Genomic DNA, 27474 nt, shown 5'->3' with positions numbered 1-27474 from the left:
GGACACTGTGGATTAGCAGCAGCCTTGGTAGACTTAGGTAATGGTTGGACTCGATGGCCTTAAGGATCTTTTAGAACTAAAATGATTCTATGATTCTAAAGTTCTGAAGCCTAGTGAATTCTGAGTTCCTCAATTTTCTATAAGACTTCATTTAATTGACATGTGTTGGGATGGCCTATACCTCTTCTAGGTGAACACTTGGCTCTTCTCAATGTTAACAAGAATCTGGCTGCAGTCCTTGACCAGGTAATCACTTAGTGAGAAGTGAGTGGGATCTGTCAGTGGTGATAAATGCTCTCATGTATTTTTATGGGAAACAAAGGGACAGTGACTCTACCACCTCCCTGGGCAGCCCATTCCAATGGGCAATCACTCTCTCTGTGAAGATCTTCCTCCTAATATCCAGCCTATACCTCCCCAGCACAACTTGAGACTGTGTCCCCTCGTTCTGCTGCTGGTTGCCTGGGGGGAGACTAACCCCTACCTGGCTACAACCTCCCTTCAGGTAGTTGTAGACAGCAATGAGGTCACCCCTGAGCCTCCTCTTCTCCAGGCTAAACAGTCCCAGCTCCCTCAGCCTCTCCTCACAGGGCTTGTGCTCCAGACCCCTCCCAGCTTCGTCGCCCTTCTCTGGACACGTTCCAGTACCTCAACATCTCTCTTGAATTGAGGGGCCCAGAACTGGACACAGTACTCGGGGTGTGGCCTGACCAGTGCTGAGTACAGGGAAAGAATAACCTCCTTTGACCTGCTGGCCACACTACACCTGATACAGGCCAGGATGTCATTGGCTCTCCTGGCCACCTGGACACACCACTGGCTCATGTTCAGCCTACTATCAACCAGCACCCCCAGGTCCCTTTCTGCCTGGCTGCTCTCCAGCCACTCTGTCCCCAGCCTGTAGTGCTGCTTGGGGTTGTTGTGGCCAAAGTGTAGAACCCTGCACTTAGCCTTGTTAAATCTCATCCCATTGGCCTCTGCCCACCCATCCAGCCTGTCAAGGTCCCTCTGCAGGGCCCTCCTACCCTCCAACAGATCGACACCTGCTCCTAACTTGGTGTCATCTGCAAACTTACTGATGATGGACTCAATTCCCTTGTCCAGATCATCAGTAAAGATACTGAACAGGATGGGGCCCAGCACTGATCCTTGGGGGACACCACTAGTGACTGGCCACCAACTGGTTGTGGCACCATTCACCACCACTCTCTGGGGCTGGCCCTCCAGCCAATTCTTGACCCATTTCTGAGTGAATCTGTCCAAGCCACGAGCTGCCAGCTTTGCCAGAAACTTGTTGTGGCAGACGGTGTCAAAGGCTTTGCTGAAGTCCAGGTAGACTACATCCACAGCCTTCCCCATATTCACCAGGCAGGTAACCTGATCATAAAAGGAGATCAGGTTGGTCAGGCAGGACCTGCCCCTCCTGAATCCATGCTGGCTGGGCCTGATCCCTTGATCATCCTGTAGGTGCTGTGTGATTGTACTCAGGATGACCTGTTCCATAACCTTGCCTGGCACTGAGGTCAGGCTGACAGGTCTGTCATTTCCTGGTTCCTCCTTCCAGCCCTTCTTGTGGATGGGCATCACATTGGCCAGCTTCCAATCGTCAGGGACCTCACCTGTGAGCCAGGGCTGCTGATAAATGATGGAGAGTGGCTTGGCCAGCTCATCTGCCAGCTCTCTCAGCACCCTAGGATGGATCCCATCTGGTCCCATGGACTTGTGAGGATTCAAGTGGTTCAGCAGGTCCCTTACCACTTCCTTCTGGATTACAGGGAGACTATACTCGTTCCTGGCTGTATCTGCCAGTTCAGGAAGCCAGCTGTTCTGAAGACAACCTGTCCCACTATTGAAGATTGAGGCAAAGGTGTTAAGTACCTCTGCCTTTTCCTCATCTTTTGTTACTATACTCCTCTCTGTGACCAAAACACAGTGGAGGTTGTCCTTGCCTCTTCTTTTGCTGTTAATATGCTTATAGAAATATTTTTTATTCTCCTTTACAGCAGTCTAAGTTCTAAATGAGCTTTTGCCTCTCTAAGTTTTTTTCCTACAAGACCTAGCAAGATCATTAAACTCTTCCCGGGATACCTCCCCTTTTTTCCCTTAATTCCTTTAGAAGCTCCTTGGTTATTCAGTCTGGCTGTCTCCCTCGTCAGCTCCTCTTCTGGCACATGGGCACAGCCCGCTCCTGTGCCTTCAAGAGTTCTTTCTTGAAGTCAGTCCAGCCTTTCTGGACCCCTTTGTTTTTAAGGGCTGTTTCCTAAGGAACTGTCCGAGTTAGTTCCTTAAATAAGCCAAAGTCTGCCCTTCAGAAGTCCAGGGTGAAGGTTTTGGTACTGCCCCTCCTGGTTTCACCGTATATTGAAAACTCAATTATTTCGTGGTCACTGCACCCCAGGCAGCCTCCCACCACCACATCTCCCACCAGCCCTTCTCTATTTGTAAACAGCAAGTCGAGCAGGGCTGCAAGTCGAGCTCATGTAACAGCTGGGATAAGAAGCTATCCTGCATACACTCCAGGAACCTTCTAGACTGCCTCTTCTCTGCAGTGTTCAATTCCCAGCAGATGTCTGGCAGGTTAAAGTCACCCACAAGAACAAGGGCAAGCAATCTTCAGGCAGCTTCCAGCTGCTTGAAGAATAATAAACCAACCTCTTCTTCCTGGTTGGGTGGTCTATAACAGACTCCAACCAGGATGTCAGACTTGTTGGCCTTCCCCCTAATTCTTACCCACAGGGACTCAACCTGATCATCCTTATTCTCTACTTCCATGACGTCCAGAGCCTCCCTAATGTACAGGGCCACTCCTCCACCTCTTCTCCCTCTCCTGTCTCTCCTGAAGAGTCTGTAGCCATTGACTCTTCTCTGTAGCCACTGACACAACAGCACTTCAGTTGTGAGAAGGAAAAAAGAGACGTGGTTGGTCAAGGGTTGGAGCACAAGAACTGGAAGTCAGAATTGCTGCTGAAAGAAATGCTGTGCTTTTCATTGAGGCAGTTACCTTCTAGCTCCTTTGTTGGTGATCTTTAAGAACTCTTAGGAACTGACTCAAGAATATACCAGAAGTCAAGAAGATATATGGGACGGGTTCAAGTGGTTACTACCAGGGCTTGAAGGTGTAGTCATTTATAAGCAGGAGAAATCAACATGGCTGCTAGGCCAGACCTGCTCTTACCTGCCAGCACAAACACTGATAAGAAAATTGTCTTGATCTGAAAACCAGGCTTATTTTGAAAACAAAAGCAATTTTTCTGCAAAATTTGAAGGAAATGGATTAAGCTTTTCTGAACTCAGTTTTTCAATAGTTAGTAGTAATGGTACCTGGTATTGACTTTTGCTACCCATAGGTGTGTTTTCATAGTTGTGTGACTTTATTCCACCATACATTTGTAAGAGAATCACAGGAATTAAAATTATATACATTGGTAAATAAATTCTTTCTAGTTTGTTATAGATGTTGCTTATAAAATTTGTCAGGAAAAGACATCACACAGCCAGAGAGAGGCATGGTGAGGTTGGAGTTCCTGCTGCACAGCGGAGTCTGATGGTTTGTACTGTGCAGCTTTGTGACTGGGACTCCCTGCTAATGTTGGTGGGACCCTCATTTATAAGCCAAGCAGTCTTGCATGCTCTTACAACTTGGCATGTAACAAGCATTTTCACATCAAACATTGCTGAGTTACTTCTGAGTAAGGTAGAATTCTTTGGAAAGGTCAGAGAGGTAATTGATCATATGCTGACAGCTTGGGGCTCTGAGAAAATGATCAGATGGAGGGCTGGGATGCAGGAAAACAAATTTTCCAAGATGGTAACTCTCACTTAGCCAAGCTATACATGGTTTAATTTTTTTAATCTTTGCCCACAACCTCAGATTCTTAATGTTCTTTTTTTATTATTATTTTTGCTGCTTCTAAGTGAATTCTCTTCAGCTCTTGACATTTTGATGCTCCTGATGCATCCACAGTATTCTCAGTGTGATCCTGAGCTCTAGCAGTATTTCTTTGTAGAGCCCTTTTAGAAACTTCTGTGCTGCCTAGAGAGGTAGTTTCAGAACTTCGATAATCTCATTATTGTTTGACCTTTGGGTCAAGGACTGTTTCTTTCAGGAACCTCTCAAAATATTCTTTGCAGCTAGAAAAATAACATTTTGATGTTCCTGGCTATTAAGACGGCAATCTGCTGTTTACACCAAAAGTGTTTGAATTTTTCTGTACTGTGATTCTAAGTTTCTTTATCAGAGTGGATAATGTACTACAGAGAGAAACATACAGCTTCAGTGCAAAAAGAGATGAAACAACCTTCCATTAGGTTTCTGAGATCTAATTTTCACTGGTAGTGTTTTACAGCTGCATTTGTTTATAGATGCAGGCTGACAGCTGAAAATTAGGCAAGTTGTAAGTGTCTCTGATATAAGAGAAAATTTTGTCTGACTGAACTGCAATTATTTCTAGTCAGTACTGAGATAATTTATGTATTAATGCACTGATAGGAGGGGAGAAGAGACAGGCATAATTGAGACATTTTTTAATTTTACATTCACTAACAGAATCCATAAAAAAAATGTATGTGTTAATTTTACCAATGCTTTGTAACAGAGTATGGTCATGGATCGAATTTTCTCTGGTATCCAGCCAACTGGGACACCTCATCTGGGTAACTACCTTGGAGCCATTCAGAACTGGGTGAATCTGCAGGAAGAATGCAGCTCAGTGCTGTATAGCATTATGGACATGCACTCTGTCACCATGCCCAAGGAACCAGCTGTCCTGCGCCAGAACATACTGGACACTACTGCTGCCATCCTTGCCTGTGGTGTTGACCCAAAGAAATGCCTTCTGTTCCAACAATCACTGGTTAGTGCTCCTGTAACTTGAGATTTGTTTCACATTAAATGAATCAACACAGCACTACTGAACTCCTTTATTGTTTTTGTATTGGGCATCCTAGAAAACGTTAGCAGTGTTGGATTTCAAACTTATCCCTTGCTGCTGTTTTGAACTGACAGAAACCATAACTGAGAAGTCCATTTAGGGATAAGTACGTTTTAAATTTCCCAAACAGACCTAGGAGTTTGTGTGGGTTAGGAGTAAAATGCTTAAAAGACCTCTTTAGGAGAGTGCTAATTTACCTCTGTAAGCCTTGCATTAGTCACGAAAGCTTAGCTCATAAATGCATAAAAGTAATTTGTGAAACCCTAAAGGCAAGTAAAATATGTTTCTATGGCTTTGTATCAGCACTTAACACTTAATCTTTCAGCTGCACAGTATCTCCAACAAGTGATCAGTATGGTAAGTTTTTGTGTCAGTTCCTTCATCACCAAGGAGTTGTCTTCTCTGGGATTTGTTTTTCCTTTCTTTGCTATAACCTGCTTTGTATAGAAACGTAGAATCATTTGAGTTGGAAAAGACTTTTAAAATCATAAAGTTCAACCATTGTTTAACTCTGCCAAGTCTGGTGCAAAGGATGTCCCTTGGTATCACATCTGTCTTTGAAACACCTCCAGGGATGGGGATTCAACCACCTCCCTAGGGAGCTTGTTCCAGTGTTTGAGAACCCTTTCAGTCAAGAATTTTCTTCTAATATCCAATCTAAACCTCCCCTGGTGCAACTTGAAGCTATCTCCTCTCATCCTATCACTTCTTATGAGGGAGAAGAGACCAACACCCAGTTGTAGAGAGCAAGAAGGGCTCCCTTCAGCCTCCTTTTCTCTGGGCTAAACAACCCCAGTTCCCTCAGCTGCTCCTCACAAGACCTGTTCTCCAGATGCTTCACTAACTTTATTGCCCTTCTCTGGATACACTCCAGTACCTTAATGTACTTCTTGTAGTGAGGGCTCCAAAACTGAGCCCAGGACGCAATGTGTGGCTTCACCAGTGCTGAGTCCAGGGAGACAATCACTGCCCTGGTCCTGCTGGTCACACTATTCCTGTTACAGGCCAGGATGCTGTTAGCCTTCTTGGCCACCTGGTCACTTGCCTGGCTAATGTTCAGCCAGCTGTGGATCAACATCCTGGGGTCTTTCTCTACTGGGCAACTTTCCAGCCACTCTGCCCCAAACCTGGAGCATTCATGGGGTTGTTGTGACCCAAGTGCAGAATGCAGCACTTGGGCTTGTTGAATCTCAGACTTGGCCCATCGATCCAGCCTGTCCAGATCCTTCTGTAGAGCCTTGGTACTCTGCAGCAGATCAAAACTCCCTCCCAGCTTAATGGTTTGGGCTGAAGTGGTTTGTTGACTTCCCCAAGACAAGTCTGTTGAAGCTTGTACGTAGCTATCAGGTATACCCTGAGATGCACTGTGGTCTGTTACAGCTGCATTAGCAGGACCAGATGTTTCTCTGGAAGCACTTAAAAGGAATATCTGCATGTAGCTCTTGATGAGAGGAAAGGAGACAGGAACCTTGCTAATGTGATTATTGGTTTAGTGTGATAATGAAAAAGTAAGTTGTGGAATGTCATAATATCTAAGTGCTTGTTCCCAAAAACAAAGTGTAAGATGGATTGCAGCTATGGCTAATCAAGGAAGTTCATTGCTTGATTTTGGCTTAATAGTTGCTCTGTTTTCAAAACAAGAACTGGCTTCACCTGTCAAGTTCTGTCTTAAAAATAGCCAAGCTTGTAGATCACTGCAGTGCTACTGCAGTTAATTCTGCTTAACACTTCTCATTTTGTTTAAAACAAACATCATGCATTGAAATTATTACGAAACAACAGCTTTTGGATTTAATCACTAAATACAGCTGCAACCTAATGACTTGTAGCATGCCAATTTTGTAGCAGTAATACCAGAATTAAATTCTTGCACTGCAGAAGTGTGCTAGCAATAAGGGAATTATTCATTCAGTCACTGTTGCAGATACTGCTGTGTTATCTTCCTTTCTCTGGATTGACCTGGACAAGAATGATCTGAAATTGCTGAAGAGGGTGTGTTGTTGTTTATTTGTTATTCTTGTTCTTTCTCTGCTTTCTGTTGCTGCTCTGGAATATGTTTGCCATATGTGAAAAAAATACTGAAATTTGGTTTCTCAAAAGGCATGTGCATTTGGTAAGGGTTTCACTGTCACAGAATGACAAAATGGTAGGGATTGGAAGGGACCTCTGAAGATCTTCTAGTCCAGCTCTCCTGCTAGAGCAGGATCATCAAGAGTAAATCCCATAGGAACACATCCAAGCAGGTTTGGAATACCTCCAGAGACTAGGACTCCACAGCTTTTCTGGGCAGCCTGTTCCAGTGCTCTGCCATCCTCAAATGGAATTTTTTGTGATGTTTACTTGGAACCTCTTGTGTTTCTTTTTGTGTCCATTGCCGGCTGTCCTGTGACTGGACACCACTGAGAGGAGTCTGTCTTCGTGTTCTTAATACTTGCCCTTTAGATACTGATAAGCACTAATGAGATCCCCCGCAGTCTTCTCCAGGCTAAAAAGCCCCAGCTCTCTCAGCCTTTCCTTGTAAGGCAGATCCTCCAGTCCCTTCATTATCTTTGTGGCTCTCTGTTGGACTGTTTCCAGTAGTTTTTGTCCTTGACCCTGGGGAGCCCGGAACTGGATGCAGTACCCCAGATGGGGCCTCGTCAGAGTAGAGGAGAGGGGTAGGAGAACTGCCCTCAACCTGCTGATTCTTCTGAATGCAGCCTAGGATGCTGTTGACCACTTTGGCCACAAGGGTACATTGCTGGCTGTTAGGCTTTTTATTTACAGCAGTGTTTGTGCAGATCAAATTTCTAATACAGAGCTCCCTGAACTACCTAATTTTCTTTGTATTGCTTAGAGGATATATATAGCCTCTGTTCTTATGGATCTGGTATACAGCCAAGTTACCTATAAATGGAAAGTGCTGCTTTGATGAAAATTAGTTTTGTATACTTTAGAATCAACCGTTTGTAAATCACAGGTTTTTTTTAACATATCCAAACAGGACATTAATGGCTGGCTGTATATTTGGTCTCCATACGTAGCAGTTCACCAGATACCTCCTGCACTTGCCATATACAAGTTTGAACTCCAGGTGAGGGAAATACTGACTACAGAGAATAAGTGGTGATAACTTGAAAATATTAAGAAGCAAGAAGGATGATGCTAAATATTTAGGGTAGGGCTTGAAACAGGGTTGTCTGTGAAGGGTTTGAAACAACCACATTTAGAGCATTTAGGAAAACATAGTTGTGGATATATGTTGGACATTAGAATGTTCTTTCATTGCAGCTTGTTTGATTGTTTTCTTAAGCAGGAAGGCAAGTCATAGAAGAGTGATAGTTTCTTATTATTACAAATAAATGCACAGTTCAAAATTATGTGTTTTTATTTGGAGCACAGCTGCAAGGCATATGAAAACCCTCTTTGCTCTTAGAGGAATCAATGTCAAACCATGCTTGAAATAGCTGCCTTTGCCTACCAAGCATAAAAGAGAAGTAGCGAAATAATGACTTACAAATATATCCCAAGAATAATTAGAAGAAAGAGGAAATGTATTCCTCAAATTGTACCATAAGTGATAAAAGCTGTAACAGTCATCTTCACTCAAATTTAGAATGTTGTATTAAAGACAAAAAGGACTACAGGGCTGGGGTGGGAGAAATAAGGAAGACAGTAAGCGATCTGCACACATGGTAAGCTTATATGGTATAACCCATTTTCTGACTCCTGATGGGTACAATACACCCTTTAGTTCTTACTCATAACCATCTTGTATCTCATCTGCTTCACAGTCAAAACAATTTTAGAAACTGCTGTTGCTTTTATGTGGTCTGAGGCTGTTCTTCCTGCCCACCTACCTATTGTAATAGACACATGCTAAATGTCCCAAGAAAAATTAAAATTCCATCACAGTTGACTCAGCAGGCAGTGGTTGATAGGCTGTACTGACGCTTCTCTGTGGAGTCTTGTGAGTTTCTGGACAATGTAATGTTGAGTTTCTGGGTGAAAATTGCACTTTTCAGCCTTCTGGATAGGGTGATTTATTTTCTGAGCATAATCAGCTGCAGTATTCTTGCAGTATGCGAGGAAATTGAAGCAGTAACGTGGGAGGTGGGAATTTGCCAATTGGTCGTAGCATTAATTCCAAAAGCCAAAACACAACAATATAAATGTGTGCACTAACTGTTTCACTGCTATTCTTTTCCAGAAATATCCAGCTGGTTTGTTTTGTGGGCAGAGTTTGAACGGATTCACGCTACTTCTCATCCAATTTTCAAAGGGTCTTAAAAGCTTCCATTGCATCATAGCTTATAAATTCATTAAAGTACATTAATTTAGCACGGTCCATTGAAAACTTCCTGTCATTAGAGGAAGTTATGTGACTGTTTAATTTATAAAATGATTCTGCTTCTCTCATCCCTCTGTTTTCTGTTATATAGGGCCAGGATAGACATAACCAGAGCCCAGCGGGAAGAAAAGTCATGGTTCAGTAGGAAATTTTGGGGTTTTATTTTATTTTATATCTTCCATAATTTACCTGGTTCATCTCATAGTATTATGTAGTTGTTATATGTTCCTCTCTCTGCCAGTCTTCTGGACAAACCAAATTAATTACTCCAATGATACTGTGGGTTAGACTAGGAGAATGTTTTTGAAAATAAGTTCATTTCATAATGAACAAAAGGAGGGAAGAGGGTGCCTTGGCCAAATTACTGTACTTTCTCTGGGTTTATAACCAGTATAACCTGATTCCAGTAGAAGTATTCTTGGAGAAGCTCTTCAGAAAGAAGACATAGATCTTATTTCTTTAAGTTTTAGCCAAATATAAATAAAGATAGATTATTAAAATCTTCAAAGGTAACAATGAAAGCTGTAAATACTGGTGGATTTACCTAGATAACCACCCCCAATTCAATAGGTTGCTTAACATGTTCCTAAAATCTGATTTCGACTTTGTAACAATGAACATAGTCCATGCACACTTGAATTATTTCTTTGAACAGGAATTTGGGATACCATGTCAAATTTTCTGTCATGAAAGTATCTCATTGACTGTGCAGTTACTGCATGCATTTGATTCAAGAGCAGTCATTTTTTCTTGTTTATGGCCCTTTTATTCTCTCTATTTGTGAAATATAGAGATTCATTGCCAAGGCTCTTGAACATACTGCTTGCAGCCTTAGGCATGAATAAAATCTTACCTCCTTGGTCAAGAAAAATAAGTGTGAGCACCTCTTTCTCCTAAAAGGCCTCTTTAATTTTTTTGGAAGCACTAACTGATGCTTCTAGAAGAGACAAAAAAATCCTCAAAAATCTTTAATTTCTTTTGAAATTTTAAGACATTTTTGCTTCTCTGTTTAGATATCTTTTAGTACACAGGTTTCCACATTTACCTCCCCAGACCTGTTTGTTTATCAAAACACTGTCAAAATCAAATATTTGAAATGTATTGCCTATTTAAAATGTAGCCCTTAATGAGGTTACATTGCTGAGGGGAAGCTCTTTCCACGTAACAGGTAAGCAGCAACTTTTCAGTCTCATACAAAGATGGGCCATGGGTTCCCATCTTGAGGAAATCCATCTTAAAAATTAAACACTGCATCTCCTTTTCCAGGAAAGCCCCATTAGCTGCCCACACACAACACTGTATAGTAAACCTCAGTAAGCTGCATTCCAGCATTACTGATTTTGCTTGCTTTCAGATCTACTCACAGTATCCATGCCTTTCCCTCCATTGTTGTTCTTGAGTTTCATTGATTGCTGTCCTCCCAATCTGTATGTCTCAGCATGAAAAGCCATTTCAGATTACTTGGACTATAAGTAGCTGTTGGTTTTCCATGTATGTATGTCATCAACCGTAGCTGTGGCTAGATAATAGCAGCAATAACTTGGTAGAGAATAGCTAGCATCAAGGACAAAGTAATAGGTCCACAGGGAGAAGCTCTGAGGTTGTACTTTAGCCTGTAACACAGAATCACAGAAAGGCAGGGATTGGAAGGGACCTCTGAAGATCATCTACTCCCTCCCGCTAGACGCTCGAGCAGGATCACCTAGAGTAAACCACACAGAATCAACCAGGTTGGAAAAGACCTCAGAGTCCAACCAATCACCTAATACCTAACACCTCATGACAACTAAACCATGGCTCCAAGTGCCACATCCAATCTTCTCTTGAACACCTCCAGGAACAGTGACTCCACCACCTCCCTGGGCAGCACATTCCACTGGCCAATCACTGTTTTTGTGCAGAACTTTCTCCTCACCTCAAGCCTAAACTTCCCCTGGTGCAGCTTGAGGCTGTGTCCTCTCGTTCTGGTGCTGGTTGCCTGGGAGAAGAGACCAACCCCCACCTGGCTACAACCTCCCTTCAGGTAGTTGTAGACAGCAATAAGGTTTTCCCTGAGCCTCCTCCAGGCTAAACAACCCCAGCTCCCTCAACCTCTCCTCATAGGGCTTGTGCTCGAGATCTCTCACCAGCTTTGTTGCCAGCTTTTTTCTGGACACATTCAAGTATCTCAATGTCCTTCTTAAATTGAGGAGCCCAAACTGGACACATGGTACTCAAGGTGTGGTCTAACCAGTGTTGAGTATAGGGGAAGAATGACTTCCCTGCTCCTGCTGGCCACACTATTCCTGATGCAGGCCAGGATGCCATTGGCCTTCTTGGCCACCTGGGCACACTGCTGGCTCATGTTCAGGCAGCTGTCAACCAGTACCCCCAGGTCCTTTTCAGCCTGGCTGCTCTCGAGCCACTCTGACCCCAGCCTGTAGCTCTGCATGGGGTTGTCGTAGCCAAAGTGCAGAACCCAGCACTTGGACTTGTTCAATGCCATCCTGTTGGACTCTGCCCATCTGTCCAGCCTGTCAAGGTCCCTTTGCAGAGCACTCCTACCCTCCAACAGATCGACACCTGCTCCCAACCTGGTGTCATCTGCAAACTTACTAATGGTGGACTCAATCTCCTCATCCAGATCATCAATAAAGATCTTAAACAGGATTGGGCCCAACGCTGATCCCTGGGGGACACCACTAGTGACTGGCTGCCAGCTAGAAGTGGTACCATTCTCCACCACTGTCTGGGCCCAGCCCTCCAGCCAGTTCCTAACCCAGCACAGAGTGCTCCTGTCCAAGCTGAGGGCTGCCAGCTTGGCCAGGAGTTTGCTGTGGGGGGCAGTATCAAAGGCCTTGCTGAAGTCCAGGTAGACTACATCCGCAGCCTTCCCCATATCCACTATGTGGGTCATCTGGTCATGAAAGGAGATCAGGTTGGTCAGGCAGGACCTGCCTCTCCTGAATCTGTGTTTGCTTGGCCATCCTGCAGGTGCGCTGTGGTTGCCCTCAAGGTGATCTCCATAACGCTCCATAATCTTGCCTGGCACTGAGGTCAGGCTGAGAGGCCTGTAGGTTCCAGGATCCAGCCCTTTTTGTGGATGGGCGTCACATTGGCCAACTTCCAGTCATCTGGGACCTCTCCAGTGAGCCAGAACTGGTGGTAAATGATGGACAGTTGGTCAGCTCGTCTGACAGCTTTCTCAGTACCCTGCCACAGGAACATGTCCAGGTGGGTTTGCAATGCTTTCAGAGATGGAGACTACACAACCTCTCTAGGCAGCCTGTACCAGTGTTCTGCCACTCAAAGGGAAGAATTTTTTCCTTCTGTTTCCACGGACCCCCCTCCTGTGTTCCAGTTTGTGGCCATTACCCCTTATCCTGACAGTGGGCACCACTGGGAAGAGTCTGGCTCCATGCTCTTGACACTCACCCTTTAGGTATTGATAAGCATTAATAAGATCCCCTCCTCATTCTCCTCTAGGCTACAGAGACCCAGGTCTCTCAGCCTGTCGTTCTAAAGTATATGTTCCAGTCTCCTAATCTGCTTGCTGGCTGAGATGACACTTCAGAGATGATCCAAGTGTAAATTGTTATCTCTATTTAATAATGTCAAATGGCTGCACAAGTGAACAATGCAGAAGCTACTTGTCTGTAAAGAGGGAGGAGCAGGACACTCAGCAAGGTGAAGAAACTAAGATATTTGTGCCTCCTGGGTAACTGCTTCTTATCATCTGAAAGTGGTCACCTCTTATAAATAAGTGAACTTTTAAAAAAAGCATAAAATGGATCTGACTATGCAGACTGGAGCTTGTCAGACCACAAGGAAGTAGTGTAAGTGGAATGTTCTGAAAGTAACTCTCTGATTAGTCGTTAGTAAGCCAGGTTGTGGGGGATGCTTAATGCAATGGTTTTAAAGGAGGAAATATGTTGCTGGTAATAGCAGAGAGATGTCCGTCTTGACCCTTTAAGAAGCATTGATGGTTTTTACAGGCTTGTAACAGACTAGGAAAGAAAAGTTCATTCAACTGGGCAAGAATGGGGAAAAAAAGAGAATATGTTTACTGAGAAAAGCAAAGGGCTGTCAAAAAAAGGGAGATCTGGTTAAGCTTTTTTGTGAAAGCTGCTAAATGGGAAATAGTTGGCTTTGTAAAGGAAACAATAAATAGAGGACTTACAGGCTGTTTCTCCTTCAAATAGTTTCAGTCAAGCTGCAAGAACTATTTCCCAAGACTCTGACATTTATATTGAAAACAGGGCATTATGGTATTCTTTCAGGACACAAAAGCAGCTGAAGTTGACATGAATGATTTAATGGATTAGACAGCTGTTTTTTCAGAGTTACCAATGATTGTGACCATCTTAGAGGTTGGTTTGACAGTTCAGGAACTGTCGCAGGTTGTGAACATTGTTCGTTAGAGATGTAATGCTGGTTTTGTACATTCTTTAGTATATTTATACTAGAGTATTTGGGGGAGAGAGCACTGCTGATGTCTCTGCTGGAGAAGAGCTAAGCTTATCATTATCTGTTCTTTTTCTGGAGGGCAGGGCATTCCTGAAGTAGGTCATCATTCCAGAAGGTACTTCTGTTGTCAGATCTTAATATACAACATAAAATCTTTACTGGTTCAGGTATCCACACAATAGCCTTAACTGATTGTCACTCTGTATGCTTTTATTTCCTAGAGCTGATAGTTAGATTTTGAGTGAACTCCTTTCAAAAGCAAGACCTCCCTGACACTCCTACTCTTTTAATGAACATTGTCTGAAAACTGGTGCTTCTTTAACAAAGGTCTTCCTTGCAATGGGCATGATTAAGACTACCTAACACCATAAAAATAAACTGGAAATCATTTGACATTTTTTTTTTTGTTTCATTTTGTTGAGTTTACTGGAGGGCTTGCCTCTTTTCATAACTGTATAGAGTCAAAGAATTGTTTCAGTTGGGAAAGGCATTTAAGATCATTGAGTCCAACCATAATCTAACTCTACCAAGGCTGATGCTAAATCATCTCCCTCAGCACCACATCTCTGCTTCTTAGAAACACTGCCAGGGATGGGGGGATTCAACTACCTCCCTGAGGAGCCTACTCCGGTGTTTGAGAACATTTATGTCTAACCTAAACCTGCCATGGTGCAACTTGAGGTCACTTCCTCTCATCCTGTCACTTGTTACTAGGGAGAAGAGACCAACACCCACCTCGGTACAACCTCCTTTCAGTTACAGGGAAATAAAATTCCTTGTGGGTGAAGATACCAGAATCTGACAGAAGACTCGTTATTGGGGTTGAACTACTGACCACACCAGTGAAGATGATGATAGAGATCAGGAGACGATATGTGAGATGAGAGAATTTTAGAACAGGGAGTGATAGTATTAGTTTCAACTATCCACCTAAAGCCTTTATGAGGATGAGACACAGATAAACATTTTGGATGCTATAAATTTTGTTTCCTAGTTTTACAGTCTGTTGAAAATTATGCCATTCTACGTTTGCTTTTGGGTGGTGCATAGGACTTAGTTCAGGATGTTTTAGTGGAGGGTTCCCAGTAGTAGAAATCTTATTACAGCAGCATTTAGCATTGTTGCTGAGAGAGCAGAGCAAATGAAGTGTATGAATACTTTATTTCAAGCAAGGAACCTAGGTAAGAATGAAGACCAGTTGTCAGAAAAACAAAAAGCAAGAAAACTACAATTCTCGTGGAGGCCATACATTAAAAAAAAACCCAAAGGTACTAGAAATAAAGCAAACAAAACCAACAGTTAAATGTGTGACACCACTCATGAGATAAACATTAGTCCAGCAAATCCCTTTCCATAGTTCCATAAGGTTGATGGCAATCATAGGAAAATACTAGATTTTCAGAAAGGAAAACTTGCCCAAAGTAGAAAAAAGACTTCATAAAAAAATTGGCAAATCTCCTCTGTTTTTCTTCTTAAAATAAAGAGTGCTAAAATGGAATTGGAGGAGCACACTATGAATAATTCTTAAGCTGATAACAATGATTACTGATGCATTGGAACAGGCTGCCCAGGAAGGTGGTGTTCATTGCTGAAAAATGTGTAGACATGGTACTTCAGGACATGTTTTAGTAGGCATGGTGGTGTTGGGTTGGGAGTTGGACTTGACGATCCTAAAGGTCTTTTCCAACCAAAACTCTGCTATGATTCTCTCATAACTGTCTTGCATCAAAACCAGGAGGTTTGTTAGGAGATCATTGAGTGCAAAGTATAGGAGACTCTCAGGATCACTAAGGCCCTAAGAGCAAGGCTTAGTTCTTGGTGTTGGGCTTTACTGATGAAGAGATTGGGAAGATTGCCAGTTTCTGAACTTGAAGCAGCAGATCAGAAGATCTAAGTCAGTTTATTGTAAATTTCTGGGAACTATTAGGTAAAGTAGTTTAGACACCAAATGGCATTCATCTGGGCATCTGAAATAAAACCTCAGACAGAAGTCATGTTGGCAGTACAAAAGCACAAGTAAATAAGACCACAGAAACTACAGACTGATGGTTTAGACTTTCATCCTTACCAGGGATGGTAGAGTCTTCAATAAATAGTACAGTGCTGAGTGCATGAGTAAGGAGAGTTGCTATATGCTTTCTTTAAGAGGAAGTGCTGTTTCATTAAACTGCTGGACTCTCTGAGGGTGTCAGTAAGCATGTGGATAACAGTAACAGTATGGACTTTTTTAAGAGTTTTTGACAAGATTCTATATCAATTCTTTCAAAAGTATATTGGAGGAAATGTTAATTATTAGTCTTGCAGGTGGCTAGTGATAAAAAGGTCATGTCCCTCAGGGATTCATGCTGGGAGCTCTTCTGGTCAACATCTTCATTTATGACTTGAAGAAGGTAGAGGTAGTGAACAGAAGTTGGTGGGCAATGCTAAGTTCTGGGTAGTTATATGTGGTGCCAAGGAAAGGAACCACAAAAGGACTGGTAAAACAAAGTGAGTAGGCAAATTAGAGGTAGAAGAGCTTTAAATGCAAAGTAAAAGCAGTCTAGCCCTTCTGTACACAGTATTGAGCTGAGTCACAAGGCAGGAGAAAAGTCTTGGAGTCATCACTGCCAGGTTTCTGAAGCTGAGTAATTTTCAAAAAAGCAAGCAATATGTTGTCATCATCAGGAAGGATGGGACATCAAATTGGAACCTCTGGAGCTTGTTCTTGTATGAGGTTGTGAAGTGAGCAGTAGCAACAGGTTCAGAGAAGGCTTAGACGTATTTATGGAGAATATGGATGCCAACAGGACTGAGCCAAGGATAACGTCTTTTCATATTCCTTTGCTATTATGGATGCTGGAGGGAAATCATAGAATCATTTTGATTGGAAGAGATTCCTAAGATCATTGAGTCCAAACGGTAAACTCAACCAAGTCTTACACTAAACCATGTCCCTTAGCAGATACTATAGGAAGCGATAGGCTAATGTGCGTGGCCTAAGTGCTGTCTCTTGTTGTTTTTCCTGGAAACAGAGTGGTGGGCTACAGCTACCTTTGTTGTGATCCAGTAGGATATTATTTCTTACATTCTTAGGTTTTGATTGGTTATTGAGGCTCCTAATTAAATGAGCTCAGGACAGGAAACAGACTTGCCTTTGTGGTTTTTCTAATGGTGATCCATTGGTATTGTGCTGCTCCAGAAGGGAAGAATAGACTGGGCGTTTATTTTACTAGTATCATATACATCTTCACTTCTTTCAGGTCCTTTGTATCCAAAGTAATCCAATCAAAGTGATGGAGTACTGTAGCTTAATGAGTAACCACATATGAGCTGATGTTCGGTGACCGACCAAATGCAGCAATTGCCTGCCCATCTTGCCAAGTAAAACACAGTAGCTTAAACTTATTTAGTCTGACAAATGATTTGTGGTTTATGCCTAAGACCTCCTGATTTGCAGACCAACATACAGTCAGTCACTGCAATTTGGGTGATGAATGTTAACTCATTAGGCTCCAATATTGAAATTTTTTTTCCAGATGAAATCTCTACCCTTCCGTGCGTTTTTTGATATTTTCTCCCTCTTTTATCAGGCTTTTTCTTCACAATATTCAGCCTTCTAGCCTTACTTCAGACAGCAACTGCCTGTGTTTGAGGATTAGTAGTGAGTGTAACTTCCTAGGACACAGAACTGTGGATTCAACTCAACAAATGCTGTTTAGATCACTTGGTGTTTTGGTATCTGTAATGTTGGAGCCGTTGAGGCAGTGAAAAACACGTGCAGTTTTGGCCATGTAAGTAACAAAGCTAAGTGAATGAATACAGAGCTTTTAAAGGGAGTCCTTGTCAACATAAGTCCAATACAGCACCATCTCCCCTCTCTCCATTGCTAGAAGAAAGGAAATAGAAGCTACTTTGAACCACGTGGTGATTCCTTCTAAATTAAATAAGAGTCTTCAGCTAAGCATTTTCTGGAGAGCTCAGTTTACTCTTTGTGTATTGCAGAAGGTATGTTTGGTGCATCTTGGCTGTACTCTGTCTTGTGCACAGAGGACTGCAGGTCAACTATGCATGTGGAAATTAAAAGAAAAAATAAATAAGAAATTAAGAACTGTGGAAAAGGTAGAAGTGAAAGAGAATCAGCCTGGGATGTTTCCTCTAGTCACTTAGCTGTTGACTTGAGGTCAGAAGCCTCTGTGCAGCATTGACAACTGGAATAGTCTAATGACGGTAAGCTAGGAAGTGACTACATTTAAAATATGGCAATGAAAGAATTGCTAGTAATTCTTGTTAGCAAACACTTTTTGCTGCCTTCCATCTGAGTTGTTATGTTGTGTTGCAAACACAAAGTTTTGAATATTTGAAACAGCGTACATAAATCATCCAAACAGGTCAGTATTGAAAGAGTGAACCCAACATGTAAACAAAGGAACAGAACATAGATCACCTTTATGATTGTTGTTATTATTGTTGATTAATAATAATATGTTATATCTAGCTTACTAGCCACAGAGCAAAATGGCTGGAAAGAAATTTAAGAATAAGCTTATGCATCAGCAATGCTTGCCTGTTTTCCAAATCCTGCAAAAACTGTGGAGGGTCTATGTCCAGAAATTAAATACAGATTTATCTCTGCCTAATGTCTTTCTGAAACTATTAAAATTCCTCTCTAACTGCAATCCACCATGAATGTTAAATAAAAGTTTGTAGTATGAGCTTAAATGGAGTAGTCTTTGTCAAAGATGTGATGCTGAGGGACATGGTTTATCACCAGACTTGATAGATTTAGATAATGGTTGGACTCAATGATCTTAGAGGTCTTTTCCAACCAAAATGATTCTGTGATTCCATGCTTTTTAGGAGGAGACCCTAAAAAGAGGTCCTAAGTCATAAGGTCATTGAATTGAACTGAAATACTCTGGTCTATTCCACAGAGTGCCTATAAAACACCAAGGCAAGAAAGGACAAACATCCATCTAATCAACATCTTTCACTCTGCAGTCTATTATTTTCTGCCTGGACTGTGCAATATACCCCCCCAAAGCACTAAAGCATATTAAAAACTATGTCAGCAGACAGCAACACACATGGAAGGACAGGCTGGAGAGCGTCCCCCACCCAAAGCAGACCTGAGCTTCATGACCTGAACAAGTGTGGGAGCAGTGTTGATCTGTAGATGGAACTGAACCTGAGTCTTCCACTCTTTTGGGGAGTAATCTGGATGCTGGGTTTTTTATATAGGAAGTGGTAGTGATGATGTCACCATTTGAAATTATAAAAGTGCATTGCTTTGGAAAAATGGATGCAAGGACCTGCCTTCTTTGATGCATAGACTACATAGATGAGAATATATAAAAAGTATACATTTAACAAGTTATCACATGGAAAAGACAAGGGGTAATGTCTACAAGGTACTCCTGGGGAGATTCTGATTAAACAGAAGAAGAAAATTTCTCACAATGAGAACAATCATCCATTGGAATAATCTCCTCAGGCAATAGCACTGCAACTCAGCACCTTATCTCTGAGTCTTTGAAACACCTGCAGAGAAAGGTATTCCACCACCCTGGTTCATTTTCAGCCAGCTGTTGATTAGCACCCCACAGTCTTTCTCTGCTGGGCAGCTTTCCAGCCACTGCCCCAATCCTGGGACATTGCATGGGATTGTTTTGATCTGGGTGCAGGATCCAGCATTTGTTGAATCTCATACAGTTGGCCTCAGCCCACTGATCCAGCCTTTCCAGGTTCTTCTACATAGCCTTCCTACCCTCAAGCAGATTAATGCTCCCTCCCAGCTAAGTGTCATCTGCAAACTTACTGAAGGTGCACTCAATCCCTTTGTCCCTATCATTGATAATTAGTGCTGCTTGAGTGTAGTCCATTCCATAAATCCCGTAGCTTGTTACTTGACCTCACTGAAAAAATTCATAGATAACAGATAAATAGTTTTCTGATCTCTAATATTATTGATTTTGACTTTTCTCTATTTGTTTTGAGAAATTTTGCATGTAAATGCAGAATATTAAAATAGATTCTGAATTCCTGCCTCCAGGTTTCTGAGCATGCAGAACTTGCCTGGATTCTTGGGTGCTTAACTAACGTGCCACGTCTGCTACGCTTGCCCCAATGGAAGGTATGGATAGTCTCATAAATTGAAAGGAAACATACAGGAATTCAGTTGAACTGCTGTCCTTTAAATGCTTGTTATCTGTGAAGTACCAACTGTATCTTGGTGATCCTTGCTTTAGGTATAAGTAATTCTCTAGTCCTGTAGTGGAAAAAGGAAAATATGTCTTTCCAGGTCCATTGCTATCAGTGAACATTGTTCCTGCTGGAAGCTACAAGATCATGGTTTTGGCAGACACTTGGAGAAACTGTACTAAACAGGAGGTTTGTTTAGTGTTGTTAAACTGATTTTGCTTGGAGTTATTACAATGCTTATTTAACAGTGCTGAACAGCTACAAGATACTGCAATGGAAACCTCAAGCCTTGATGATTGAGGATTTTCACAAAGGGCTTTGTTTTGCCTCTGTGAAAATCAGCTGCTCTGTAGATTTTACAGAATAGGGTGCAAAAGAAGCACAAGTTGGAAGAGGAATATAGAAGTTATAAATGTTAAATACATCCTGAGTGATAAAGGTAATGCACCTTAAGTGTTTGCCTTCATAATTGTCAAATGTTCATCTTCTTAATCTTGGTAATGCATCAGCATGACTGCTTCAGTGGAGTTCTTGCATTTAATTTTATTGCACTTTATTTTGGCCTTTATTAAGCAGACAAACTAAGAGGCAGGAGGGAGAAGTATCAAAAAAGAAAAAGAAATCTTAAGAGCAGTTTGGCTTGCGGAGTTCAGAGCAGTCTTAAATACCTCCAGATGTTTTCTTTTTTCCTGTTTTTCTTCTTAATTAAATAAAAACAGTAAAACTCAAATACAGCAACCAGTGTTAATGCATGGCATAGATTAAAGCCAACCTTTTCAAGCTTTAGGTTCTAAAGTTAAGCTCTTAAATCCAACTTTGACTGAATTGACTTTGGACATCTACAGAGAGGTGCACAGGTGCTAGGCTTTGCAAATTAGGTCCCCTGAACCTTGGAAATATAGACAGAAGACAGGATCTGTATGAGAGACTGAGAAAAATCTAAAGATACTTGAATAGTGTTAATAAAATAATGAAGGTTTTAAGAGGTTTAGTGTATGGCTAAAAGCAAAAAAAAAAAAATAGGTAACCCATTACTAGAACAGAATGAGTAGCCTGATTATCTTGATTTCAGTGTTCCATATCCTAGAGCATTAAAGGACTTAAGGACAGTAGGGAGCAGCATGAACTAAGTGGCGAGAACACTGGACTGATTCTAAGCAGTTCTGGGTTCTAGCTGTCACTGACTCTCCCAGTGATCCTGTGTGGTCACTACATTTTGATCTCTTTTCTGTGAAATGCAGATATTAATGCCTTTTTATATACTTACTATAAAGTGTTGAATTTGTTTTCCTTCTGTAAATGCTGTCTAAAAATGAACTGTTGTTGACAGTAAGTACAGTAACCCAGCCTGATTGTTTTCTGTTTGTAATTGGTTTTGTTAGTAAGGTTGCAAACAGGAAGAAAACACTATAATATCTGGAAAATGAAGGGAAATACATGTCATAAAATGGGCTCTGTGTGTTCACAGGGAGTGGATTTTGCAGGGCACACCTTTCTCTAAAACACAGTGAGTTACTTAGATTAGTCAGAATTCTAATTGATTAAAATCATAGGCTGTGATACTGTTAGCCAAAAGTTTGAATCCTCTTTGTTTTTCTTCTGCACACAGACGAAGCATGCCAGCCAGAATAACGAAGGAACTGCGGGTTTGTTGACTTACCCTGTGCTTCAAGCAGCAGATATTTTGCTGTACAAGTAAGAGGCAGAATGTGAGCCTATGGGCAATGTCTGTTCAGCTGCATGAGAATGAATGTTCATCAGGTCAACATGTTAACTTATTAAGTTGAGGGAGCTGGGTGTGATTAGATCAGAAGGTTGGAAACAGATGACAGCTTTTTTTTTTACCTCAGGTGGATGGTTGAAATCTAGCTTGGTTTGAAAGCAACTGGCAAGGCTGTAAAGAGAATAAGCTAGTCACTTCAGAATAAGTCTTAGGAAATCATAGCACATTGATGTTTAATTATACATATTACATGTTCATGCACATACTTAACCTTAATTTTGTTAACAGCTATGCTTTATGCAGTTTACAGTAGAAATGCTTAAACTGGCTGCATATAATATACTCAACTTGTATTGGATTCTCTGTAGGCATGTCAATACTGATGAAAAAGTAAATCATTTACTTAATGTGATGCCTGAGCTGATTTGATTTTCTCTGTGGTGTACTATGTTCTGCAATGGAAATACACTCTAATATTTTGGTGGCACAGCAACCCCATGTAGCATTCCAGGCCTGGGGCAGAGTGTCTGAAAAGCTGTCCAGCAGAGAAAGACCTGGGGGTGTTGATCAACAGCCTGCTGAACATGATCCAACATGTGCCCAGCTGGCCAAGGCAGCCAAAAGCATCCTGGCCCATACCAGTTTCTGTGAAGGCATGCCCAAGTTTGTAGCTTGGCTGATGGAACTTAGAGTGCATTGTTGTGACTGGTTGTATTTCATAACATGTTTTAAAATGTCTCAGTAAGTAAATGTTTGAGACAATGCTCTGTGTGATAATTATTTGCATGTTCTGAGTGTATGTACTGCATGGAATTGTTCTGATGTTGTGAATATTTGTTGGGACAGATGGAGTAACACAGAACACTGAGGAAAAGGACTTTAGGAGGACAGAGTAACCAAGATTAGCCTATCATTAACCCAGAAAAATATGTCTAGAGAAATTAAATCCTAAGCGATCATTGTTAGGGGAAAACAGTACTGTTAGAAAACCAGTAGATGGTTTTTCTAATTCATGTGAATTTTTAACTAAAAATAATGGGAAGCAAGCAACAGTCAGAATAAATTTGAACATTAAAATGATCTTCTAAGCAGTGAGTCTCATTTAATGGTCAAGCAGAATTTAAGGGTAAAATTCAGACAAATTATTCAGAAATCCCCTTGTTTTGATAGAGCTCAACCACGTATGTCTCTTCCATATCCACTAGTCTCATGTGATTCATTATTCCTTGGTGAATCCTGTGGCTTGTTTGCTACCATGCATATAAACAGCAGGCTGTCCAGAGAGACCCCAAAACAGCATCCCTTTGAAGAAATTTGACGTATCTTCAAGAAGAAATGTTTTAATGTGAAAACATAGTATAGGGAACAATAATCAGGGAGCAGTGGAAACACAAAAAGGGAATGGCAGTCATGAAGAAAAATTGAAAGAGCTGGAGGAGGGGGGAGAAACTACTAACTCAGATGAACCAAGGACCAAAGAGACAGGAAAAGGGACAGAAGGTAAATATATGATAGAAAGGAATAAAAATAGAACCAGGACAGAAATATCTAAAAAATAACCCCAAAAAAAATTTAAAAAAAAGGAAAATGCAAAAAATCATGCAGAGGCATTTCTAAAGACAATATGTTTTCAGTTTAGTGGCAGCCTCTGTGAATATGGAACCGTTCTGGCATATGGAATCATTTCTTTTGACCTGCTTATAATATATTGGTTTTCTTTCTGTAAGTTTTAGGCCACTATTATTTCCTATTGGCTACTGTACTGTTTTTTGGTTGCCTTGATGACTGTTTGCGGGGGGGGATAGAGGTGGACAAATAGATTCCTGGATGTCAGCCCAGCAATTCCAGATTGGAAGGAAGCAGTACCACGTTGAACCAAAATTTTCTGGGAACTTAAAAAGATGCATAGTGAACTTTCTTATGCTGGAACGTGTCCAGCATTCAGAGCTGAATACCCCACAAGACTTAGAAAGAACCAATCTGCTTTGGGGAAAGAGAGAGTAATCAAAAGCTGGCAAGACTTGAGGTCTGCCTCATCTAAAAGGATCATACATTTTTAGTGAGTATGATTAACTGTGGGAAAGAATCACCAGGGGAAGTAATGGATTCTTCACCTCCTCAAGTCCTCTGATGCAGATTGTGTTTTCTTCCAGAACTGCCTTCAAGCTCTTGAGTTCAGTACAGAAGATCAAATGATCCTTTGATCCTCACAGTTCTAATCGATGAATGAGAACACTTGTGGCAATAGAGGCACTGGCCCACGTGATAGTTATGCAGTGGTGACCCGTGAGGAAGAGCTGCTCTCTTCTTTCCTTGATAAATTCACTTCTCAACAACAGTAATGTTTTCCTGAGATTCAACAAGGCAAGATGCCTGCCCTTTATGCCTTGCAGATCTTTCTTACTTTGTGTGCTGTAACACATGCTTTTTGATCTCTAAAGAAACAGCAGGAGATAGTAGAAAAACCTTTCTTTGAGCCTAGTTTAAGGCTTTGCTCTTAACAAGTATCTTTACCATTTAATGTTTTCAGTAAGAGCTATTTTTGCCCTTGAAGATATACTTCATTTCAGCACAAAACCCAGGCTTATCCTGCGATACAGTCAGTTTGGAATTTTGTTCCCACAGCACCTATTCTAGCTGGGACTGATTGTTTGGCTCAATCTGGCCCTCAGTCATGGCAGAAGCTGTGAGAGTCTTGAGTAAAATTTCTGAAGAACCAGAGAGCTTTGCTGAGTTTCCTGTATCTGTCTTTTATTAAAAGGTCGACACATGTTCCCGTTGGAGAAGATCAAGTCGTGCACCTGGAACTAGCCCAAGATATAGCACAACATTTCAACAAGAAATATGGAGAATTCTTTCCTGTGCCCAAAACCATTTTAAGTGAGCTTGTCTTGGGTTTTGGTTTGTTGGGTTTGGCTTTCTTTTTTTCTTCCCCCTTAACTGCACTTCAAGGGTGACAATGGACTTAAATATTATGGAATTAGTTGCAGGTACCAAGAAAAAGCAGCAAACTGATGCAAAGGGAGTGGAAAATTAAAAACTGACAAGAAGAGGCTAGAAGCTGTTAAATTGAACTCTCAAGCTAGAAATAAGGCTGTACGAATCTCCGGTAGAGGAATGCATTCGACGTCTGGTATTCTAGTCCAGGGGGCCAGATGCATTCTGCTGCTGCCAGTCAACCTTGCTTTTCAAGTATTGGGCCTTTTAAGACTAGGGTCTCTGCTTCATGTTGCTAGTTCAGGAGACATGTAAGCAACAAGCTGACACCTTTGGCAAGCAGAATTTTTCAGTGAGTGGTAAATGTTTACATTAAGCACACTAAACAGCTTGTAGCTTTGTTGGTACAGTGGTCAAAAATCTAAAGTGTGCTTAATATCTGTACTTGCATATTTCAGTCAGGGCCTCTTACAGAGCTTGAGACTTTCTGGTTCTGATCTGAGACTCAGGGAGACTTATAAGGAAAATCTTCTCAGCCGTTTTTGAGCTATAAGGTCATAGGCCGGGAGGTGAGGAGGAGTCAGATGGCGCAAATGGCATGTTTGCTAAGAAACGTGAAGAATTGGGCAAGGAAGAAGCATTGCATCTTTGTTGTATGTAATGCAGAGGAATGCACAGCAGAGACCTTCGCCCCCAAAAGGGCAGGGAGCTCTCACCTTAGAGAAGGCGGGCAGTAATAAACCTTTCTCAATTTTCAAGCCTCAGTGGCAAAAGTGTTAGACCCAGAGTGGAGGTTCAAGAGTGCTAGGTACTGCAGGCTCTGCAGTTTCTAATGAACAATTCAATAATAAGCACTGTAATGAGGAGCTGAGTGTAGCTTATGATGCAGATGAGGTGTTTCCCAAAAAACAAAAAGCTCAGTCTGAAACATTAATGAGAGCCAACAACAAAACAAAAAAAACAACCAATTTTTCTCTTTTCTCATGAAAAGATATCTTCATAAATTCACAAGTATATACAAAGCAATAAAATATCCTAGATGAGCAGGAGTACAGACTCACAAGCTGTAGGCAGTTAGATTACCTGAACTCCTTCAAATTTACAGAAAAGAGAGAAACTCTTCTAAAATATGATTCAGAAGAGATCGCTTTTTGGGGCAGTTTGAATTGTAGCCTGGAAGAACTTTTATCCTTTCACTGAGTGTGTATGCTGTCTGTGAGGAGTATGTGCGAAATATAGTACTAGGTATCTGAAAATACATGGTGTGAGTACTTTATCAGTGACACTTTGTGTACTCTATGAGTACTTTCTTGTTGAAAGTTTTGGCTGATGCCGGGCTTTGCAGTATTCCCCTAATGCTACTATTCTGTTTCATGTACACACATATATCTCAGTAGCTTGTACAACACCTACACCTTTCTTATTTGAACAGTGCTTTCCCTCATAACAGATATAAGTAGTGTTCAGTTAGGGACTGAATATAACTGTTTTAATAATTGGTTTTGTTTATGAAAATTACTGAGATTTGGGGTGGAAGAGTTTCCTAAAGTAAGAAGATTAACTGTTGTGGGATTCTTTTTTAGCAGTGGACTTAACCTGTTTCTCCACTGTTGCAGAACCTTTCAGTCATGTGCAGTCCATGCTTTCCAGGTAACTTGTCCCCAGTGCCAGGAGTACAAAGGAGGAGATTGTTTTCAGGAAAAAACAGCCACACAAAGTGTTAGGAATTGTCCCAGCAGAAGTTCTGCTTCACAAGGAGGGAAGAAATGGATCAGGCTTTCATGAGAAAAGATAAATGGATAGAGCAGAGAGCTTCCTCATCTTGCTGCTACAAAGCATTCTTAACAGCTGTAAGAAATTGTTGTCTATGTGTGGTCATAACTATCCCTTTCTCTTTTTAAGGTACAAACAAAATAAAATCCCTCAGAGACCCAACAGTGAAGATGTCCAAGTCAGACCCACAGAAGTTAGCTACTGTAAACATAGCAGACAGCCCTGATGAAATAGTGCTGAAATTTCGCAAAGCTGTAACTGACTTTACCTCTGAGGTGACCTACGATCCAGCCAGTCGCCCTGGTGTGTCAAATTTGGTGTCCATTCATGCTGCAGTAACAGGACTTAGCATCAAAGAAGTGCTTCACCAAGCTGTTGGTCTTGACACTGCACAGTACAAAATGGTGGTGGCAGAGTCTGTTATTCAAAAATTTGCACCGATCAGGAGCGAAATCAAGAAACTACAGGAAGACAAATCCCATCTGATGAAAGTTTTAGAAGATGGAGCAGAAAAAGCCAAAGAACTGGCTGCCCCCATCTATCAAGAAATAAGAAGACTGGTGGGATTTCAGTAGAAACTGCTGAGTAGCTACAGAACTTCTCTTTCCTGGGACAGATATTTTTGTTATTTGTATCTTCTTTTGAAACAAAAACTTGGTGTTTTTTCACAGAAAAAATTCCAATAGGATATTGATAATATCCTAATTAAAGAATTATCAGGAAGTCAGTGTTAAAAAATTTTCGTATTTCTAATGAGACCAGTGTTCTAGTCAGATTCCACGGACAAAGGCACTCACATGCTCACATAAGCAAAGCCTTCAGCGTGTCCCTTTATTGATTCCTAAATACATACTGTCCCCAATGTAGTTGTAGAAGCAAGGGTCCAGGTGCTACTGCTTTTCCCCATTGCATCTGCACTGTTCAGAGGCCAGTAGTGTGATTCTTCACAGGTATCCCCATGGGGACAGTGTAGGCCCTCGATCTTCCAGTTGCCCAAACTCCTGGGGAGAACTCTCCCCTTTTATTGTACAGTGGTCCGGCCCTGGTCCCTGCAAGGTTGGCCAGAACATGTGGGGAGAGGTCCCAAACTCCACCTCCATGTGCATAACAGTGAAAGTTCCTGGACATGCATCTGCTACGTTTGGGGGGCCACAGGT

The 27474-nt window shown here is 41.6% G+C and overlaps 1 protein-coding gene across 1 annotated transcript in view; it reads left to right on the top strand.

The window, feature by feature from the left end:
• WARS2 (tryptophanyl tRNA synthetase 2, mitochondrial) overlaps nt 1–26923 on the top strand; it is a 48958-nt gene extending 22035 nt beyond the window's left edge. The window contains exons 2-6 of the mRNA XM_054386043.1: nt 4596–4853; nt 19736–19816; nt 21494–21579; nt 24369–24487; nt 26447–26923. Of these exons, the coding sequence (XP_054242018.1) occupies nt 4599–4853; nt 19736–19816; nt 21494–21579; nt 24369–24487; nt 26447–26892 (987 nt within the window). The 5' untranslated portion in view covers nt 4596–4598 and the 3' untranslated portion in view covers nt 26893–26923. The remainder of the gene's footprint in view (nt 1–4595; nt 4854–19735; nt 19817–21493; nt 21580–24368; nt 24488–26446) is intronic.
• The last annotated feature ends 551 nt before the right edge of the window (nt 26924–27474 follow it).

This window comes from Indicator indicator, chromosome 1, assembly GCF_027791375.1.
Source record: "Indicator indicator isolate 239-I01 chromosome 1, UM_Iind_1.1, whole genome shotgun sequence".
Lineage (NCBI taxonomy): Eukaryota > Metazoa > Chordata > Aves > Piciformes > Indicatoridae > Indicator > Indicator indicator.
Note: the sequence above shows the minus strand (reverse complement) of the source record. Positions and strands in the feature narration are given on the sequence as shown.